We start from the raw sequence: 23,487 nt of genomic DNA, 5'->3' as shown, positions 1-23,487 counted from the left end.
GTGTGCACCACTCCTCACCCCAGCTCCTATCTGTTCCTATATAATGGTTCCCAGTGCACACCACTCCTCACCCCAGCTCCTATCTATTCGTATATAATGGTTCCCAGTGTGCACCACTCCTCACCCCAGCTCCTATCTGTTCCTATATAATGGTTCCCAGTGTGCACCACTCCTCACCCCAGCTCCTATCTGTTCCTATATAATGGTTCCCAGTGCACACCACTCCTCACCCCAGCTCCTATCTATTCGTATATAATGGTTCCCAGTGTGCACCACTCCTCACCCCAGCTCCTATCTGTTCCTATATAATGGTTCCCAGTGCGCACCACTCCTCACCCAGCTTCCTATCTGTTCCTATATAATGGTTCCCAGTGCGCACCACTTCTCGCCCCAGCTCCTAGCTGTTCCTATATAATGGTTCCCAGTGTGCACCACTCCTCACCCCAGCTCCTATCTGTTCCTATATAATGGTTCCCAGTGCATACCACTCCTCACCCCAGCTCCTATCTGTTCCTATATAATGGTTCCCAGTGCGCACCACTCCTCACCCCAGCTCCTATCTGTTCCTATATAATGGTTCCCAGTGCACACCACTCCTCACCCAGCTTCCTATCTGTTCCTATATAATGGTTCCCAGTGCGCACCACTCCTCACCCCAGCTCCTATCTGTTCCTATATAATGGTTCCCAGTGCGCACCACTCCTCACCCCAGCTCCTATCTGTTCCTATATAATGGTTCCCAGTGCGCACCACTCCTCACCCAGCTCCTATCTGTTCCTATATAATGGTTCCCAGTGCGCACCACTCCTCACCCCAGCTCCTATCTGTTCCTATATAATGGTTCCCAGTGCGCACCACTCCTCACCCCAGCTCCTATCTGTTCCTATATAATGGTTCCCAGTGCACACCACTCCTCACCCAGCTTCCTATCTGTTCCTATATAATGGTTCCCAGTGCGCACCACTCCTCACCCCAGCTCCTATTTGTTCCTATATAATGGTTCCCAGTGCGCACCTCTCATCACCCCAGCTCCTATCTATTCCTATATAATGGTTCCCAGTGCGCACCACTCCTCACCCAGCTCCTATCTGTTCCTATATAATGGTTCCCAGTGTGCACCACTCCTCACCCCAGCTCCTATCTGTTCCTATACAATGGTTCCCAGTGCACACCACTCCTCACCCAGCTCATATCTGTTCCTTTATAATGGTTCCCAGTGCACACCACTCCTCACCCAGCTTCCTATCTGTTCCTATATAATGGTTCCCAGTGCGCACCACTCCTCACCCCAGCTCCTATCTGTTCCTATATAATGGTTCCCAGTGCGCACCACTCCTCACCCAGCTTCCTATCTGTTCCTATATAATGGTTCCCAGTGCGCACCACTTCTCGCCCCAGCTCCTAGCTGTTCCTATATAATGGTTCCCAGTGCGCACCACTTCTCGCCCCAGCTCCTAGCTGTTCCTATATAATGGTTCCCAGTGTGCACCACTCCTCACTCCAGCTCCTATCTGTTCCTATATAATGGTTCCCAGTGCGCACCACTCCTCACCCAGCTTCCTATCTGTTCCTATATAATGGTTCCCAGTGCGCACCACTCCTCACCCCAGCTCCTATCTGTTCCTATATAATGGTTCCCAGTGCACACCACTCCTCACCCCTGCTCCTATCTGTTCCTATATAATGGTTCCCAGTGCGCACCACTCCTCACCCCAGCTCCTATCTGTTCCTATATAATGGTTCCCAGTGCGCACCACTCCTCACCCCAGCTCCTATCTGTTCCTATATAATGGTTCCCAGTGTGCACCACTCCTCACCCCAGCTCCTATCTGTTCCTATATAATGGTTCCCAGTGTGCACCACTCCTCACCCCAGCTTCCTATCTGTTCGTATATAATGGTTCCCAGTGTGCACCACTCCTCACCCCAGCTCCTATCTTTTCCTATATAATGGTTCCCAGTGCGCACCACTCCTCACCCCAGCTCCTATCTGTTCCTATATAATGGTTCCCAGTGCACACCACTCCTCACCCCAGCTCCTATCTGTTCCTATATAATGGTTCCCAGTGCGCACCACTCCTCACCCCAGCTCCTATCTGTTCATATATAATGGTTCCCAGTGCGCACCTCTCATCACCCCAGCTCCTATCTGTTCCTATATAATGGTTCCCAGTGCGCACCTCTCATCACCCCAGCTCCTATCTGTTCCTATATAATGGTTCCCAGTGCGCACCACTCCTCACCCCAGCTCCTATCTGTTCATATATAATGGTTCCCAGTGCACACCACTCCTCACCCCAGCTCCTATCTGTTCCTATATAATGGTTCCCAGTGCGCACCACTCCTCACCCCAGCTCCTATCTGTTCCTATATAATGGTTCCCAGTGCGCACCACTTCTCGCCCCAGCTCCTAGCTGTTCCTATATAATGGTTCCCAGTGTGCACCACTCCTCACCCCAGCTCCTATCTGTTCCTATATAATGGTTCCCAGTGCGCACCACTCCTCACCCAGCTTCCTATCTGTTCCTATATAATGGTTCCCAGTGCGCACCACTCCTCACCCCAGCTCCTATCTGTTCCTATATAATGGTTCCCATTGCACACCACTCCTCACCCCAGCTCCTATCTGTTCCTATATAATGGTTCCCAGTGCGCACCACTCCTCACCCCAGCTCCTATCTGTTCCTATATAATGGTTCCCAGTGCGCACCACTCCTCACCCCAGCTCCTATCTGTTCCTATATAATGGTTCCCAGTGTGCACCACTCCTCACCCCAGCTTCCTATCTGTTCGTATATAATGGTTCCCAGTGTGCACCACTCCTCACCCCAGCTCCTATCTGTTCCTATATAATGGTTCCCAGTGCGCACCACACCTCACCCCAGCTCCTATCTGTTCCTATATAATGGTTCCCAGTGCACACCACTCCTCACCCCAGCTCCTATCTGTTCCTATATAATGGTTCCCAGTGCGCACCACTCCTCACCCCAGCTCCTATCTGTTCATATATAATGGTTCCCAGTGCGCACCTCTCATCACCCCAGCTCCTATCTGTTCCTATATAATGGTTCCCAGTGCGCACCACTCCTCACCCCAGCTCCTATCTGTTCATATATAATGGTTCCCAGTGCACACCACTCCTCACCCCAGCTCCTATCTGTTCCTATATAATGGTTCCCAGTGCGCACCACTCCTCACCCCAGCTCCTATCTGTTCCTATATAATGGTTCCCAGTGCGCACCACTCCTCACCCAGCTTCTATCTGTTCCTATATAATGGTTCCCAGTGTGCACCACTCCTCACCCAGCTTCCTATCTGTTCATATATAATGGTTCCCAGTGTGCACCACTCCTCACCCCAGCTCCTATCTGTTCCTATATAATGGTTCCCAGTGCGCACCACTCCTCACCCAGCTCCTATCTGTTCCTATATAATGGTTCCCAGTGTGCACCACTCCTCACCCAGCTTCCTATCTGTTCATATATAATGGTTCCCAGTGTGCACCACTCCTCACCCAGCTTCTATCTGTTCCTATATAATGGTTCCCAGTGCACACCACTCCTCACCCAGCTTCTATCTGTTCATATATAATGGTTCCCAGTGCGCACCACTCCTCACCCAGCTTCTATCTGTTCATATATAATGGTTCCCAGTGTGCACCACTCCTCACTCCAGCTCCTATCTGTTCCTATATAATGGTTCCCAGTGTGCACCACTCCTCACTCCAGCTCCTATCTGTTCATATATAATGGTTCCCAGTGCGCACCACTCCTCACCCCAGCTCCTATTTGTTCCTATATAACGGTTCCCAGTGTGCACCACTCCTCACCCCAGCTCCTATCTGTTCCTATATAATGGTTCCCAGTGTGCACCACTCCTCACCCCAGCTCCTATCTGTTCATATATAATGGTTCCCAGTGCGCACCACTCCTCACTCCAGCTCCTATCTGTTCCTATATAATGGTTCCCAGTGTGCACCACTCCTCACCCCAGCTCCTATCTGTTCCTATATAATGGTTCCCAGTGCGCACCACTCCTCACCCCAGCTCCTATCTGTTCCTATATAATGGTTCCCAGTGCACACCACTCCTCACCCAGCTTCCTAACTGTTCCTATATAATGGTTCCCAGTGCGCACCACTCCTCACTCCAGCTCCTATCTGTTCCTATATAATGGTTCCCAGTGTGCACCACTCCTCACCCCAGCTCCTATCTGTTCCTATATAATGGTTCCCAGTGCACACCACTCCTCACCCAGCTTCCTATCTGTTCCTATATAATGGTTCCCAGTGCGCACCACTCCTCACTCCAGCTCCTATCTGTTCCTATATAATGGTTCCCAGTGTGCACCACTCCTCACCCCAGCTCCTATCTGTTCCTATATAATGGTTCCCAGTGCGCACCACTCCTCACCCCAGCTCCTATCTGTTCCTATATAATGGTTCCCAGTGCGCACCACTCCTCACCCCAGCTCCTATCTGTTCCTATATAATGGTTCCCAGTGCGCACCACTCCTCACTCCAGCTCCTATCTGTTCCTATATAATGGTTCCCAGTGTGCACCACTCCTCACCCCAGCTCCTATCTGTTCCTATATAATGGTTCCCAGTGCACACCACTCCTCACCCAGCTTCCTATCTGTTCCTATATAATGGTTCCCAGTGTGCACCACTCCTCACCCCAGCTTCTATCTGTTCCTATATAATGGTTCCCAGTGTGCACCACTCCTCACCCAGCTTCCTATCTTTTCCTATATAATGGTTCCCAGTGCGCACCACTCCTCACCCAGCTTCCTATCTGTTCCTATATAATGGTTCCCAGTGTGCACCACTCCTCACCCCAGCTCCTATCTGTTCATATATAATGGTTCCCAGTGCGCACCACTCCTCACCCAGCTTCCTATCTGTTCGTATATAATGGTTCCCAGTGCACACCACTCCTCACCCAGCTTCCTATCTGTTCCTATATAATGGTTCCCAGTGTGCACCACTCCTCACCCCAGCTCCTATCTGTTCATATATAATGGTTCCCAGTGCGCACCACTCCTCACCCAGCTTCCTATCTGTTCGTATATAATGGTTCCCAGTGCGCACCACTCCTCACCCAGCTTCTATCTGTTCCTATATAATGGTTCCCAGTGCGCACCACTCCTCACCCAGCTTCCTATGTGTTCCTATATAATGGTTCCCAGTGTGCACCACTCCTCACCCCAGCTCCTATCTGTTCCTATATAATGGTTCCCAGTGCACACCACTCCTCACCCCAGCTCCTATCTGTTCCTATATAATGGTTCCCAGTGCACACCACTCCTCACCCCAGCTTCTATCTGTTCCTATATAATGGTTCCCAGTGCGCACCACTCCTCACCCCAGCTCCTATCTGTTCCTATATAATGGTTCCCAGTGCGCACCACTCCTCACCCAGCTCCTATCTGTTCCTATATAATGGTTCCCAGTGCGCACCACTCCTCACCCCAGCTCCTATCTGTTCCTATATAATGGTTCCCAGTGCGCACCACTCCTCACCCAGCTCCTATCTGTTCCTATATAATGGTTCCCAGTGTGCACCACTCCTCACCCAGCTTCCTATCTGTTCCTATATAATGGTTCCCAGTGCGCACCACTCCTCACCCAGCTCCTATCTGTTCGTATATAATGGTTCCCAGTGCGCACCACTCCTCACCCAGCTTCTATCTGTTCCTATATAATGGTTCCCAGTGCGCACCACTCCTCACCCAGCTCCTATCTGTTCCTATATAATGGTTCCCAGTGCGCACCACTCCTCACCCCAGCTCCTATCTGTTCCTATATAATGGTTCCCAGTGCGCACCACTCCTCACCCAGCTCCTATCTGTTCCTATATAATGGTTCCCAGTGTGCACCACTCCTCACCCAGCTTCCTATCTGTTCCTATATAATGGTTCCCAGTGCGCACCACTCCTCACCCAGCTCCTATCTGTTCGTATATAATGGTTCCCAGTGCGCACCACTCCTCACCCAGCTTCTATCTGTTCCTATATAATGGTTCCCAGTGCGCACCACTCACGCCCCGGTTCTTAGTTTCCCTGTATGGCCGCATGTTCCATGGCTTTTTTTCTTTCTAAACATAACCTTAAACTTCTTCTGAGTGTCACAATGCACTTATCTTCCCCAAGCTGCAGTACATAGGAGAGTACAATATAAGTACAGCTATTTAGTCCACATGTTCTTCTCTTCAGTATTTCTGGAGAATGGATTTGTAACACCCTGCCAAGATTTCGTCATGTCAGTTATGTGCCCTGGACCGTTTCGAAGCATTACCAATTGTTTTAAATTCACTCTTCAGAAAATCTAATCAAGGCAATTCGACTTTATTATAATTTTCTTCTTCTCAGCCTTATTAAATGAGTCCCTTAGTGGCCAATTTCATTGAATTTGGCTGAAAATTGCAATATACTTGAATAATCCCCTAATTCTCAGATATATTCCTTAAACCTCTCAATTGGTTGAATCCTGTGTGGGATGTCTTACAACCGAGATTTATCCGATAGAAGAATGGAAAATAAGCTTCTCAGCTCAATGAGTGAATTTCATGTTTTTTGCTGCCTAGATTTCACTTTCTGTATAGTGTTTAAGTCGACTTAGCAGTTAGATTTGGTCAGCGTTCTATTTTCTCTGCCTTAATAATCAGGATTTGATGCGCTTTTAGCACCTTTGAAAGCCTTATCTATTTATTTGTGTTTGGGGCTCTCCTATTTTCCTGGCTGTTAGGTACCTCTCTGACATAGCGCCATGTTGCAGCACATTTACAGATGTCACACTAGTAGATCGCATCCCATTGTGGCCCTAAAGCTGGTGACTCGTCCCCAGGGCCGTGGTGTACTCGGCAGCCGGGCCTCTGGATGCTCGTGGGGGGTATCACGGCGGCTGACCCGGTCCGTGGCCCAGGGCGGTCAGCCAAAAGGGGGATTATTTTTTGGGGATTTGGAAAGTTCGTGACGCCACCTGTGGAATGCTAAAGGGGGCCGCCGCTGCGGAGCAGTCCTCTGAGGCAGATGGTAGGGCAGCTTGTGATGGAACGGCTCCCCACAGGTGGAGCGGGCCTCAGAGCAGCGTGGGGTTATGGATGATGGTACAGGGGAGAGACGGCCAGGGCGGTTCAGAATGAAATGATGGACACTCACACGTGGGTTCGCTTCTGTACCTTTACTGGTCTTGATGCAGGGATGGTCCAGGGTACTCGGTACGCAGGGTGCACTTCTGGACTCTCCCCAGTGAGCGGGTATAGGGCCTCCTGATCCGTTGCTTTCACTTGCTAAGCTTCTGACCTGCCTGGAGCTAGGCCTGGCTTTATTACTGTCTCTTTCTCTTTTGCACCTGCTGACCTGGTGGTAGGGCTTTCTCCTGGAGATCACTCTCCCTGGACGCTGGGGCCTCCGTGACTCCTAGCCCTGGTACAATGGTCAGCGTTGGTCGGCCTGGGACTTGTAGTCCTTCAGGTATCCGGTGGTCCCTACTGGGTGTAAAGGGTCCCTGTAGGCGCGGACCCGGTGTCCAGTGTATATTTCGGGGTGAGCCTGGTACGCTCCTCTGCCCCCTCAACTTCTCTCTCCTTTCCTCCTTGCCGTCGGCCACACTCAGGGCCCTCACTACGGCAGCAGCAGGCGAGCTCCGTCTTCGCTGCTCTCAGTGTCAGCACGCTCTCCTCTTAACACTGCACTAACTTCTGACTAACTAACTGCCTGGCTCCACCCTCCCTATATATATATCCCTAACGGGCTCCCTCTGCTGGTCTGAGGTGGTAGGGTGGAGGTGTGTGAATGTAATGAGGGCCTCTTGTGGAGAAGTCCATCCATGCACCCTACTGGGTTCTGTGGCACCTATGCGCAGCAGGGCGCCACACTGGTTTTAAACACTGGTCAGGAATCCAAAACCCCCATGCTTCAGACACTGAAATCTGTCCGCAGATCCCTTGTGCAACTTAATCCAGTTTTTTTGCGCGCTATATTGTAAATTTGACACTCAGCGGTTGACCATCCCATTTTGCTAAGAACAGTCCACTTTTAGAAAATTGATGCTGCCAGCGCCAAAATGCCAAGTGTTGCACAATTTTTGGAAAATTGCCCTTTCTGGGTTGATAATCCTGTAGATTGTGAACCCGTGAAGGCAGGGTCCTCTCCCACTATGTCCGTGTCTGTATGTTTAGTATATTTTATATCTGTATTATAGGTTTGTAACCCCTTTTCTCATGTACAGCTCCATTAATGGGGCTAAAATAACAATAATAATTTCATTCCCTCTGTTTTGCTGAAAACTCACATTTTTATTGACCCTTTAGTTTTAGTGAAAAATGCTGCATACAGATGTTACTTTAAGGCCGCTGTCAGACGGCCGTATAAATCAGACTGAGATCGGAACACTATGCATAACCCTTTTTTGTCCAAGACCTCTATAGGACTACACATTTATATATACACACTCAAAAACACCTAGGTTTTTTTTTGTAAGCAAGCATTTAAAAATCTTTCAGGGTAAATAGCGGAGTTTTGTAAAGAAAGCTTTGAGGTTTCTGCCTCCTCACTGGCGGACTTGTGAAGGCAAGCAGCAGTGAACGTGCAATGTAATAATATCGCTGGATGGAGTTTGTCTTTCTGTAAAGCTGTCATTTAATTGGATAATATCCCCAAAATATTCATTAATCTGTCCATGCTTCCTGATATTTGTCGCTAATGTTCCATACTGTTCTATAACTGGCACCAGCTCTGGGCCATCTCTGGTCTGTAGGCTTCAGTGTGCTGTGCAAGCTGTCATCACCTCCTTACCTTGTGCTCCTGTGTTGTGGCAGCTGCAGCAGATGCTGCTTATTCTTACCTTCCCACTTTCAGCCTCCTGTAAGAATTAGGGATGTGGACGAATTTAAAGCTCTTCCACTTTACTGTGAAAAGATGTTCTGCAGCAGCCAGTTCACTCCTGGGGCAAGGCCTCATTAGAGTAAAGGAGGAAGTGACTAGGTGTCAGTCACTGATATTAGAGTATCTATCACCAGGTGAGAAGTGAACGGTTTTGCTCTTATTTTATTCCGGCTGCTCCCCTTAATATTCAGTGTATCAAATGGTTCCAGAGATTAGATCTTTTATATGTAGTGCTAATTTTTATGTTCATTACCAAGGGTTGGGCGCTCGCCAGAGAAGGGTTGAGCGCTCGCCAGAGAAGGGTTGGGCGCTCGACAGAGAAGGGTTGGGCGCTCACCCATTTCTCTGTAGGCTGCTCTGCATTTTTTACCCTCTGAGTCACGTCAACTTGGTAAAGACCATAAAAATTAGTACTAAATAAAAAGGCCCATAACTCTGGAACCTTATAGCGGATTTAAAGGCCACCCACCACCCCCAACAAAAAAAAATGAATAAAATGAAGTACTCTGGAGAGGAGAGCAGCGGGAATAAATTAAGAGGAAAACTAACCATTTTGACTTCATGATAGGTCCTCTTTGAGATTCCGTACCATTTCCCAGGTCCTGCATGTGTTGAAATGTAACCGAAAAAAATAGGAGCATATTTACACTGGCCATTAAAGGGAACCTGTCAGGTCCCCCATGCCCTCCAGCCCAGCACCATTCACCTATGTATGACTCATTTCTCTGCCTAACCAGCCCTGTATAATTTTATTCAGTTAAATCAATGTTCAAAAGAAGCATTTATAAGGTCCTCTTTTCCTAAACTAATGAGGGCTTTGACTAGTTGATGTGGTGTTGTTTTCACCACACTAGTCGGCCCTCTTTCCATGTTATCATGCCCCTATGGGTGTGATAACATAACTTGCACGAGCGGCGTCAAAGCCAGCTCCTGCACATCTCGCGCACGTGTATGCTTCCCGGCTTCAGAGGCGCACTGCTCATGACACGACGACTCATTTAACTTAATAACATTGTACAGGGCTGGTTAGGCTGGGAATTTAGTCATTCATATGTGAATGCTGCTGGGTTGGAGGGTATGGGGGACCGGACAGGTTCCTGTTAAACCCAAGACTGAATCGTTTGCAGGTATACATTTGGGACCCGGTCCTGCTCGGCTCTTATTCACATTGCTGTCACTTTGATACATGGTAAGGTTTTAATACCAGAGGTTAGGACTATCCCGATTGTGGTACACCTTGAGGCTGGTGGGATGGCTTCTACGGTCCTTCTGTGTCCTGATCTTGCGGGTTTCATAAAATGACGTGGCGGGCTGGATTCGGCCCTGCCTTGACTTTGATACCTCTGTATTTAAGTATTCCCATAATCTCATAATTTGCAGGAGGGCTGGGATATCCTATATAAAAGCATGGAGGAGATCTCTGTTGTGATTTCTGCAGCTGATCTAGCCGGTAGATTGGTGCTGTGCTTCTACGTTCTGATATTATTATTTAGTAAAATGATGCCTATAATATTGAATTGCCTAACTTGTCCTGGTTTATTATTAAGGTAATGAATGTCATCTTCTGCACAAGAACAAACATTCGTACTTGTTTAAAGAATGCTTCTGTTCTAGGCCATAAAATTTTAATAATCCTTGACAAATATTTATTAGGGTAATTATTTTCTGGCTCACAAAGGTTCCCCTATCCGTTCTATATATTTTTTTAATTGTGTTCTCATCTCTCAAATTTAATTTAGGCATGAAAAAATAGAGAAGCGAATCCAACACAAAGTCATACAGTGCCTGAAGGCGTTCATGAACAACAAGGTAATTTTTGCGCTGTAATAGTCATATAATTGTATGATTTATGAATTGTTTTGAAGAGAGTAGGGCAGATTTATTAATACAGTCCTGAATTAAAAAGAAAAAATAAGACCAGATTGGCATAAACGAATCCACTTGGTCCACTCTGAATGATAAATTTGGTTCATCTTACTAGACGTGCTACACACTTCTCTTTTTTTCTTTATGCCACCTCCTGACTGGCATCATTTACACGAGTACTTTGCACCCGGATGGCATTTATAAATTTGGTCCATTTAATAAGCCATTTTAGTCCAGCCTCCCTTTTGCGGCACATTTCAAAATGGTCCAATGTCTAAAGAGGCGTAAAAAGTGTCTAAAACATAATACCTGTGGTGGACTTTTTCCAGTGTTTTGTACTGTTTGAGCCTACGTCTGGCACACTGGATCAGACTGAGTAATCCTGTCTTATAGTCAGTATAATGTTAGGCTGGTCAGTCTTAAAATGCATCCAATTTATCATAGTGGCTCATGCCAGCATTTAACAAATTTTTAGATATTTTCATCTAATTTTGCATGACCTATTCATTGCTTTAGTAAATATTTTAAGCCAGATCTTGGCACGTGAAATTCCTTTTAAGCCTCACTCCTTTCTAAATGAGCCATATTTCTGTGCAGAACGAAAGGATCATCTGTTGAAGTTCTAACGTGCTGATCCGTCTCTTCCCTAGTAACTAATAATACTGTAATTATATTTATATGGCGCCAACATATTCTGCAGCACTTTACAAATAAATGAGTCAGGAGACCACTCCATCCCCCATACACATTTCACTCTTGGCCGATCTCAATAGGTTCCTTAATCGAATGTTTATTGGGCCTTAAATGTTTTCTCATTGGGAGTTGGCAGGTACAGTACATGAGAAAAATAATGCTTAAATTGACAAAAGAAACCCTCCAAAAAAGGTTTAAAGTTGTGCAGTCTTTATTAAATTTATTATTTAAATGGAAAAATTATTTAAAGAGTAACTGCATTTTTTTTTAATGTAATCATTGACTTTTGTTAAGTTCTGAATTTTTTGTAATATACTTCATTACTTTATTTTGCTTCCTTCTATCATTAAAGCTATGCTGAGACTGCTTGTCTGCCTAATTCTTTCTGTTTAGTAGTTGATTTGTATTGGGGTTCTAACGAAGATCCAGCTTCAGAGTGTGTGCTCCCGGTTCCCCATGCTCAGAAGGGAATAATGTCTGCGTATGGGGAAGGAGAGCCGAGAAGCTCATCTTTTCAGTACGGATTTTTGATAAACCTGCAGTTCAGATGAGCTCATAAGAAGACTTAATGAACTGGGCAGACAAGCCAGCACTCTCAGCATGGTGTTAGTGATAAAAGGAAGCATAGTAAGGTTAAGGGCTCACTCACTAGCATATAGTGAGAGAATCAGATGCTGTGTGCAAATGACCCTCAGCTCTCCTGTGAGCGTGAGTGGAGTGTCACTTGGATCCGATCCTCTTGCATGAGAAAATCGGATCAAAGGCGCGGAGAAGATGGAGAACTTAATTTTTCAATCTTCTCCATTGTGTGAGTCGGCGTATATCAGACTGGATTCGGATGACATCAGAGTGCAGTCCGATGTTTTGCTCGCATCCTTAGACTTGTATGGGTGCGCGTTGTCAATCGCAGCATGCAGCAAATTTTTCTCAAGCCTACTTGGCATGACAAAGAAAAATGTTAGTCTGCACGGCTCCATAGTATAACATTGGAGCGAGTTGATTTGATGAAACATCAGATAGCACTTGTCCGAGTTTTCGCTGGCTCCCAGTGAGTGTGAGCGAGTCCTAGTAATAATAAAGGCTGATCAGTAATTAAAAAATAAAAACCTCTTTAAATGGGTAATGACACCGGAGAATCCAAGGTACGGGACAGTACCTCAGAATGCAGGAGCTGCCGCAGTCTTCTGCACCGTAGGTATCCAGGAGTGTCAATGTGCGGAGAACAAGCCGAATCCTAATATTGTGGTGTAACCCTGAGCTATGTGCCTTGCCATAAAATCATAACATAAACATGCCTAACCTACCATTTTGCTTCATTACTCCTACTTTTCATTGCAGTATGGATTGGAAAGAATCATGGGAGAAGAAAGGAGTCTTTCGTTATTGGCCAAAGCCATGGATCCCAAGCAGGCTAATATGATGACGGATGTGGTGAAGTTGTTGTCTGCGATCTGCATTGTTGGCGAGGAGAGCATGTAAGTACCGGGCTTCTTGGTCAATGAGCTGTGATGACGTCCCCTCAGACAGCTGCGCTGGGGAAAGGGTTTTGTCATATCGAAATATTTATTCACAGACATGTCTTGTGGCGCATTTCATTAGAACGCTTATTGATGAGGCACCGCGTTGGTTTGCGTTCAAGATATTTGCTGTAAATAGGATTATTATTTTCAAGAATTTTTTTTTTTTTTCATTTTGTTAATAGTTCCAAGTTAATGTGTTCTCATCAATAAAAATTAGACTGTAATTGCTTTACCTCATCTGGGAGATATTCCGCAATCACGTGGTCAGGTCTTACCTCTGAAAGTGAATTAATTACGTCTTGTTTAGGAGTGTATCTCTTACAGGACAGAAGTACACTGTTAACATGCAATAAATATTTTTTCTCACTTCTGTTCAGGAGTGAATTGGGATTTCTTATGTTCTTTGTTCCTAGCCATCTGCTTGAAGTGATTTAATTAGATTTGGTGAATTTATGAAGAATACTGAAACAAGACGATAACAAACATCGCTGTCATCATAAACTTTGCCGTGTCCTTGCAGCAATCTGCTAAGTTTATACTTTTTTAGTGTTATAAATTGATTTTGAATTTTTGTGTTGGTTATTTGTTACGATGACATTTTTATCTCTCACAATGATGTATCCTGTCGCCTTTTAGTCTTGAAAAAGTCTTGGAAGCAATCACCACGGCTGCAGAAGGAAAGGGCATCGCCAGGTTTAGCCCAATTGTGGGAGGTCTACAACACCACACCGTCCAGCTGCAGGTCTGTAATCCCCCGTGTTGTATGTGTGCTGTGAACTGCTTGGTCTGGCCTTCTCTACACTTGTTTTCTGCAGGATTCACATATACACGTGCATCTCGCAAAATTAGAATATCATCAAAAAGTTAATTTATTTCAGTTCTTCAATACAAAAAGTGAAACTCATATATTATATAGAGTCATTACAAACAGAGTGATCTATTTCAAGTGTTTATTTCTGTTAATGTTGATGATTATGGCTTACAGCCAATGAAAACACAAAAGTCATTATCTCAGTAAATTAGAATACTTTATAACAACAGCTTGAAAAATGTTTTTAAAATCTGAAATGTATGTTCAGTAAATGCCCTCAATACTTGGTCGGGGCTCCTTTTGCATCAATTGCTGCCTCAATGCGGCGTGGCATGGAGGTGATCAGCCTGTGGCACTGCTGAGGTGTTATGGAAGCCCAGGTTGCTTTGATAGCAGCCTTCAGTTCTTCTGCATTGTTGGGTCTGGTGTCTCTCATCTTCCTCTTGACAATACCCTATAGATTCTCTATGGGGTTAAAGTCAGGTGAGTTTGCTGGCCAATCAAGCACAGTGATACTGATGTTTTTAACCCTAGAACGCATGACCATAAAAATCTACACTTTCACATACCTGGGGCCTTTTAGGCCCGTCTGCAAATAACATGGAATAACTCAAACAAAAATGACAAACAACTATATACCTGAGGAATACCTAGAGTTTCAAAATTCTAACTAAAGTAATCTTGCAGAAAATAGAAAACAATTAACAGGGCGGGCCTGCGAGGCCCTAGGTATGCGTTCTAGGGTTAAACCAGGTATTGGTACTTTTTGCAGTGTGGACAGGTGCCAAGTCCTGCTGGAGAATGAAATTTCCATCTCCAAAAAGCTTGTCGGCAGAGGGAAGCATGAAGTGCTCTAAAATTTCCTGGTAGACGGCTGCGTTGACTTTGGTCTTGATAAAACACAGTGGACATACACCAGCAGATGACATGGCTCCCCAAACCATCACTGATTGTGGAAACTTCCCCCTAGACCTCAAGCAGCTTGGATTGTGGCCTCTCCACTCTTCCTCCAGACTCTGGGACCTTGATTTCCAAATGAAAATTGGAACTCTGGGACCTTGTGGAGTGTGTCAATGACTGCCTTCTGGACATCTGTCAAGTCAGCAGTCTTCCCCATGATTGTGGAGCCTACTTAAACAGACTAAGGAACCGTTTTAAATGATTAGGAAGCCTTTGCAGGTGTTTTTTGTTAATTATTTTAATTTACTGAGATAATGACTTTTGTGTTTTCATTGGCTGTAAGCCACAATCATCAACATTAACAGAAATAAACACTTGAAATAGATCACTCTGTTTGTAATGACTCTATATAATATATGAGTTTCACTTTTTGTATTGAAGAACTGAAATAAATTAACTTTTTGATGATATTCTAATTTAGTGTGATGCACCTGTACATATCCTGTGATCCATTCTAGATCCGCTCCTAGATTTGCGTTCTTAACATCCTTTGATATGTAACAAAAATGGCTACTTTTAGGTTTACTATAGCTGTCTTTTTTTTTGTAAGACTTTAGTGATGCTATAGTGACGTCAGACATTTCAGTTCGGTTGAGGGTCTTGGTGCTGAGAATTTCATTGATCACGAAAACAAAAGAGCAGAAGTACTCAGCCCAGTGCTGCACCCCTTTGGTTCTGCTCATCTGCACCTTGATAGTTGGGTTAGATGTGTGCAGGGTCTTAAAAGATGGAGTCCATACACTACTAACCATGCACCTGAGTGGAGAGCGAAGTTCACTTCAACAATCGGTAAGTGTCCCAACACTAGGACCACTACTAATCAAAGCTTCTGATATGTCACAATGCAATGTCAAATGATTTACAAAGGTTTGGTTCACTATTGTGGTACTGGTGATTTATTCATAGGCTAGGCCAGTGGTACCAGATAGTGAGGGTCTGATACTCTGTACCCCCACAGAGAAGCTGTTATCAGCTCCGCCAGCAACCAGCTCTGATGAATGTGTAGTGGCTGCTGCTGCATACTGCAGATCAGCTCCTATTCTGATTACTTCTAATGATGGGAACTGATCTGTGGCTCTCAGCAGCGGCCACTACACATCTGACAGAGCTGTGCTGTCAGCTCCGCAACTGATTATAGCTGGTTGCTAATGGCTCTGGGATTAATGGTTGGTGGAGTGTCAGGTGTCAGACCCCCGAAATACTTCTTAAAATCCTAGAAGTGAAAGGTCGCTTTAGCCAGCAGTCTTATTATGAATAAGCAACTATTTTGGAAAGTTAATCAAAGTGCCTCTTTAGAAGACAACTGTTCACTCCTAGACATTTACTTCCTGAGAAGGTTTTTCCTGAACAGGCTTACTTTAATCTCCAGTCCTTTTTGAATTTTCTTAAGGTATGTTCACACAGAATTTTTCATGAGTAAGTAGGAGCAGATTCAGAAACATGTTGTAAAAGCTTCCACTTGATTTCGGTGGAAAAAAATACTCTTAGGGCTCGTTCACCTGAGCTTAATTTCTGTCCGAGTGCCGTCTGTGAAAGTAACGGACAGCAATAGGATCCATCTTATTGATTGGGACAGTGCAGACAAGGGATTTTTTTCACTGACCAAATCTGCATTAAAAAAAAATTGCAACATGCACTCGTTTCTTCCGCAAATCGATGAGACTCACCCATCCAAGTCTATGTGTGCGTAAATCAACTTCACTTAGGAAAATCTAATAAAGATGTTGTATGCACATGCCCTCATAGGGCCGATCATGAAGCTGTTCTCGCTAGACTACTGGCATAAAGCACCGTAACCCCTTCCCGACATGACCAATTTCCATTCTTTTTAGTTTTATCTTCCCCTTCTTCTAAGAGCCATCATTTTTTATTTTTTCGTCCACGTAGACATGTGAGGGCTTGTTTTTTGCGTGACGAGTTGTACTTTTAAATGAAACCATTTATTTTATGTAATGGCATACTGGGAAATGGTAAAAATTGCAAGTGCGGGGAAATTGCAAAAAAAAAGAAGCCTAATTGTTTTTTTGTGAATTTTTTTACGGCGTACATTTTGTGGTAACAATTACCTGGCGATATGATTCTCCTCATCAGTACAATACAGCTATACCAATATTGTCCAGTATTTTAATTATTTTAGTGGTGAAAAAAATTGGACATTTTCTTTGTTTGTGTCGCCATTTTCTAACACCCGTGACATTTTCATTTTTCAGGTGTTGGAGCTGTGAAAGGGCTTATTTTTGCTGGGCATGATGACTTTTTTTATTGATTTCATTTGGGATAGATAAGACAGGCGGATAGTTTCTTAAAGCGATTCTTTGTGGTGTTTTTTTTTTAGTAAATATATATAATAATAATAATTTAGTCCCCTTATCGCTTGTGCTGTAAACAGCAATGCCACAGTGTTTCTGTATGTAGTAATCTATATAGAATTAGTTGGGTAGGTGGATCCCCAGCATCTTCTCTCCAAGCAATCTGGGAGAAACTTGACAGTCGTGCTGCCTGAAGCACGCGCTGCATAAATCCGAGTCTGGCCGGGCGATTACATTCAGGTATGTCTTACTGTAAAATACCAGAGCGTTTCAGAATAAAACATACCTGGCTGCAGTCAGGCTGCTAGATACTGATTCACGCTGCCTGTGGTTTCGGGAGCATGCATCTCGGGACAGGTTCCCTTTCACATACTAAATATTGAGTTATTATTAGTAAATCTAAAAAAGTGATACTGCTACTTATTAGCCAATATTTTACCTTTAATCTCCTGTATTGTGTAGTCAGGAGGTTCATTCTGCATTGTCGTGTCTCTGTCCTCAGTTGATAGTCCAGATTTTAATGCTGGTTTTATAACTGGCCTCTTTCCATGTCTGCTTCTGCACCGTGCTGTCATGTGCTGGTATTAGCTCACCGGCTTCATTCTACAAGATCGCTGTAAACCTTTGTGCTGTGCTTTTCATTTCATCACTCGGCTGTCAGATGCGGCACATAAACTATAGTGCTATCTTGATTTTTTCTTTTTAGTTGGTGGAACATTATGAAACCTAAGGGGCTCAGAGACGCGAGCGATTCTGATCTGTCTGGGTATTGTGTAGAAATGGTTCCAAGTAGAAGGCTAATAGTATTAGGGCTAAGCACACTTTCATACTTTCTGACACTGGTATTCTTACTAAAGTTTTCACTGTGTTCTATCAAGTAACTAGTGCAAACCTCATTCTTCCCTAAGAAGTCAATATGGGTTCTTTAAGCTCTGTATTTGCTACTGCAAATGCTTATATTACAAAACATATAACCAATTCATACTGACGCACAGAACAAATCGAAATCTGTAGCCAACATGGAAAGCAGTGCACAGCATTTTTCATATATAGGTGGACCAAGGTAACTGCAGAACTGGTTTCCAGAGTTAACAAAAAGGTTATAATTGGCAAGAACAAATGCCAGTGGATATGAACGAATCATTTGTTAATGGTGTAATATCTCTGGGCAGATGTCTTATTTTCCCCTCCGTTGTGATAACTTGCATGTTAAGCATTACATTATAATGGCGGATCAGCAGTGATGGACTCTTATAAAGTCTAATTCAGCTTGATAATCCCTTTCCCAATGAGATTAGATAAACAGCCACACAACCCTTTCTGGTTCACCTTCTTGAAATACATTATGGCCACATCATGGAATAGTGGCTGCAGAGTTGAGTAAAACTGTTTTTATTTTTTAATTTCTTCTCTCTGTTGTGGAAATATTAGCTATATTTAAGGTTATAATTTTTGTAAAGATGTCTCTGTGGACATGTAATTCTTCCTCTGCATGAGGTTGACCAATCATAAGCAAGCAGCAACACACAAAAGGAAAAAGAACACCTTTTCCTCTACTCATGGAGCTTTGCAGCTACTTTGTAGCCCCTGCGGGATCAGTCGCCACAGATGTACTGCATCTCACCCAGAGGTGTGGTACCCCACTCTCAGGTAAGGAGGGAGCACTGCCCGGGATCCACCCACCTGCATCCAACACTACACCATTCCAGTCCAGCAGGCGGGGCAAGATGCACTGGCTTATGCTGAGCCCTGTTCCTGGTTGGAAGTGGGGGCAACAGAGAGAGTGGGAACCATGTAGTGGGTGTAGGTGAAGGAAGTAGTTCAGGGGAGCACCTTCAGAAGGATTATAAGAAGGGAACCATCTTGAAGGAGTCAGGTCAGTCTGAGGAGACAGTCTGAGGAGGAAGTCTGAGAGGAGCAGGAGCTCTGTAGGAGCTCTGCTCAGAGGAGAGGGCCTAGATTGAGAGGCCCAGGAGGACAAGGCTGGAAGAGGACGGGAGCAGAGGGAAGGCTCCAAGAGGAACAGAGGGGATCCCAGGGGCACGGGAAGTGCAGATGCCACCCGTGCGCCCGAATCTACCAGGACGTGAAGGGATCAGGCCGCAGAGGGGATCGGTCCCTAACTAGTGGAGAACTACAAGGCTCAGCTAGAAACCAGAGGCTACTGCACTTTCAGGGTGCAGCTGCTCACAACCGCAACTAAATCGCTAAAAAGGTAGCCACATAGGATTCAGGGGACTGCACGTTGCCCGCCAAAATCCGAGGTTACCTGCTTGGGACACTGGTTGCGAGGCGCAGGGCAGGAGGGTGAGACCCAGGGCAGGAAGACGACCGAGGAAGGCACACAAAATGGGGTCCCGTTAAGTACTACTGAAATACCTGGGGATTGCTGAGCCCCTTCCATGATGAACGCAGGACGACGTGGGAGGTTACCCTGGTACTGGGAACCTGGAGTCTGACAACTGTGAGTAAATCTGAAGACTGCACTCCACTGTGTCCTAGAATTATTATCTGCGCCATGACCTGCACCACACTGCACAGCAACATCTACCAAATCACCATCTATACTGCCCTGGAGCTTAGCTCTACCTGTGGAGAGCTGAACTAACTCTGCAGCGTCACCATCAGCTCCAGTGGATCTTTACCGCAGCAGCGGCCCATATAGCCGTATACCACAGGTGGCGTCACGTACGTTATCTATAAAAACTTTATTCCCTTTTACTTTCTCCTTTTATTGACTGCCCTGGGTCACGGACCGGGTCACTGCCACTGTGACAACCCCCATCACCGACCGGCCCAGCTACCGAGTACCCCACGGCCCAGGGGGCACGTCAAATACATAGCTCAGCTCTGCTGTCACTCTGCACAGTAGCTTCAGAGATCAATGCGGAGAGGAAGGTGTGTTCTTTTCTCCCCTGCATTATGATGCCTGCTTATGATTGGTCAACCTCATGCCGGGGAAGAAGTACAATAAAAAAAACTATATTTTACTTGGCCCTGCAGTCACTATTCTTTGATCTGGCCAGTTTAGCATGCTCTTAATGATCCTCTTTAACTTGTGTGGAGGGAGATCCATGATGGAGACCTTACTCTTTTCCAGAGCGTCGCTTCTGCTCTAGTAGACCAATGTGAGCAATTAAAATCTGTGCATAATTCATCAATTACAAAAATCATTATGAAATGTTGCTTCACTGCAGGGAAAACTACATTTGCTATCGCAGTCTTTCAGCCAAATTTGGGGTTCGGTGGAGGTAATGGCAAAACAGACTTAGAATGAACCACCATAAAGAAAGATTGTCCTAAATTATCTGCGTCAGCATTCTTTAATGAGACATCACCACCGAGTCCGCGCCTGCGGGTAAACTCTGGTGGGTGTCGGGCTGGAGGCCTCCTCGAGCTCTCCAGCCCACCTCCTCCCCCCTCAGGCGGCCTCCGGCGGTCTCCATAACGGGAGAGTCGCGCGCCGGATCCCGGAAGTGACGCGGACCGCTGATGACGTCACTTCCGGTCTACGTTCCACCCTGGAACGCAGGGACCTAAAAAACGGCCGGAGAGTGACGTGGGACGCCGAAACAGGGTCCCTTAGGTTGCTTCCGGTCCGTTTAGGGCAATGTGGTCCTCTGAGGTGGCACAATATAAAAAACAAACAAACAAAACCCCGCAGGTGATTGCAGGTGTTCCTGCTTCACAAATTGGACTAAGGGGGAGGAGCCTTCCCACCCCCCCTCCCCAGGGAAGGAGGGAGAGCGCGGAGTCCGGTCGCCTATATAAGAGCCCTGGACGGAAGACATCTAAGGTAGGACCAAATCCGTTTTTGTATTCTTACACACTGGATGGTCAGGAATCTATCTTCTCCATGTCTGCGGAGTCCAGTGCAATTCCAGTCCCAGTAAGTCTGGCACTGGGGGTCCTTTCCTAGGTGCATGTTAGAATTTGATACATTAATTACCCTTCTACCTCTTTTTTAGGGAGACAAGGATCCTGCACCAGGAAATACATCTAGCCGGAAGTGTGCTATATGTGCAAAAAAAACTATCTTCTTCGAACAAAAAATATTTATGCCAGAAATGTACGTAGAAAATTATTAGGCAAGAGCAGTCGTCCCTCATAGACGAAATCAAGGGGATAGTCCGTCAAGAGGTTCAACCTTCATTGGCCGCTTCCTCCCGATCCACTTCTGATTCGCCTCCAAAGGCTAAGAAGAGGAAGATTTCCCTGGAAGAAAAAAGAGACTCGGACTCCCAGGACGAGCTATCCCTTCCGGAAGACCTCATAGAGGAAGTTGAACTTAGCCCAGCAGGGGAAAGTCTGGAAAATAAGAAATATTATTTCTCAACGGAATTTATGGAAGACCTCCTCACAGCAGTAAGAAGAACGATGGAAGTGGAAGGAGAGAAGCCCACTAGATCAGTCCAGAAAGAGATGCTCGGTGCTCTCCGTTCAAAGAAAAAGATGGTGTTCCCGATACATAAAAACATTCAGGACTTAATCCTGGACGAATGGGAAAATCCTGTAAGACGACTGAATACACCAGCAGAATTGAAAGACAGGTTTCTGGTAGATGAAGAAACCTCAAAATGTTGGACCGAGATACCTAAGGTCGATATTCAGGTGGCAAGAGTCGCTAAAAAGACAATATTGCCATTTGAGGATTCGTCGCAACTGAAGGACCCTCTGGACTGCAAGATAGACAGCCTTCTCAGGAAATACTGGGAAACATCAGCAGCCCTTATTTCTGAACACTAACGTAGTCTCCACGTGTGTTGCACGATCCATGTTGAGATGGCTCAACCAACTTGAAGAGCATCTGGCTATGGGCAAATCCAGAGAGGAGATACAAGCTTCCTTACCTTTACTGCAGAAGGCCACTGACTTTCTGGCAGATGCTTCAGCGGAATCTGTGAGAGTAACCGCCAGGGCAGCAGTCCTATCAAACTTCACAAGGCGAGAACTATGGCTGAAATCGTAGAACGGTGATGTAGCCTCTAAAATAAAACTCTGTTCCATTCCCTTCAGGGGAGAATATATGTTTGGCCAAGCCCTTGACGACCTCCTGGAAAAGGCAGCTGATAAAAAGAAATCCTTGCCCGAACCCAGACACTACAAGAAGACCCCCATTCACCCCCCTCAGGAGCAGAATCCCCAGTACAAAGGGAAAGGGAAGTCCGGTCGATGGAGCTACCCCAAAAGGGGGAAAGATAGGAATATTTTTTTCCCAAAAGGACAGCGACAGCAGAAGCTGTGACGCCAGAGCAGTTGGGGGACGAATCATGAAATACCTTCCCCAATGGCAAAAGATTTGCTCCAGTCAATGGGTCTTGAAAGCAATTCAAGAAAGGGTGAAGATCGAATTCTCCTCATATCCACCAAGAAAAGTGAGAATAACTCGTCTATAGTGTTGAGCATTCCGATACTGAAATATCTGGTATCGACCGATATTCGCGGTATCGGAGTTCCGACACTGAGTTCCGACACTGAGTTCCGACACTGAGTTCCGACACTGAGTTCCGACACTGAGCTCCGACACTGAGCTCCGACACTGAGCTCCGACACTGAGCTCCGACACTGAGCTCCGACACTGAGCTCCGACACTGAGCTCCGACACTGAGCTCCGACACTGAGCTCCGACACTGAGCTCCGACACTGAGCTCCGACACTGAGCTCCGACACTGAGCTCCGACACTGAGCTCCGACACTGAGCTCCGACACTGAGCTCCGACACTGAGCTCCGACACTGAGCTCCGACACTGAGCTCCGACACTGAGCTCCGACACTGAGCTCCGACACTGAGCTCCGACACTGAGCATCCTTCAGAGACACTGCAGAGCGCAAGCATGCCTGCGCTTCTCAGTGTCTGCGGCATGGCAAGCTGGATGGCAGCTTTTGGCTGCGATCCAGCCAATGTAGCAGTGAATGTAGCAGAGCTGGAGCCGTCCTGGGAACCATGGAAAGGTAAGGATGAGGTTGCTTTATTATTTTACTTTTATTGCAGAAGACATTGGCTTCAGCTGGAATGGGCGTGATGGTAAGTATGGTTTAATTTAGAACATTAAAAAATTGTGTGTTTATTTCAATTAAAGGACTTTTTTCTGGGTGTTGTGTTTTTTTTAAATACTTTACTAGAAATTCATGGCGGTCATGTCTAATATTGGCTTGACCCCATGAATTTTCGGGCTTAGGGCCAGCTGATAATACCAAGCTGGCCCTAACCCCTTTATTACCCAGTGAGCCACCGCACCAGGGCCCTGGATGAGTTGGGTACAGCGCCAGAAGATGGCTCTTCTATGAACGCGCCATTTTCTGGGGTGGCTGCGGACTGCAATTTGCAGCGGGGGGGGGGCAGAAAGCTTGGGCCTCCCTGCGCTGCAGATTCCAGCCCCCAGCTGCCTAGTTGTACCTGGCTGGACACAAAAATAGGGCGAAGCCCCACGTATTTATTTT

General features: G+C 45.9%; 1 protein-coding gene across 4 annotated transcripts in view; it reads left to right on the top strand.

Moving 5' to 3' along the window:
* Positions 1–23,487, top strand: part of DIAPH3 (diaphanous related formin 3) — an 801,864-nt gene that overhangs the window by 297,283 nt on the left and 481,094 nt on the right. For all 4 annotated transcript variants that reach the window (XM_073663944.1, XM_073663945.1, XM_073663943.1 and 1 more), the window contains 3 exons: positions 10,627–10,696; positions 12,785–12,921; positions 13,603–13,708. In XM_073663944.1, the coding sequence (XP_073520045.1) occupies positions 10,627–10,696; positions 12,785–12,921; positions 13,603–13,708 (313 nt within the window). The remainder of the gene's footprint in view (positions 1–10,626; positions 10,697–12,784; positions 12,922–13,602; positions 13,709–23,487) is intronic.

Source organism: Phyllobates terribilis, unplaced genomic scaffold, assembly GCF_046119375.1.
Source record: "Phyllobates terribilis strain yellow unplaced genomic scaffold, ASM4611937v1 Scaffold_2__4_contigs__length_985480577, whole genome shotgun sequence".
Lineage (NCBI taxonomy): Eukaryota > Metazoa > Chordata > Amphibia > Anura > Dendrobatidae > Phyllobates > Phyllobates terribilis.
The sequence above is the reverse complement of the archived record's forward strand: the minus strand, read 5'-3'. Positions and strand labels throughout refer to the sequence as shown.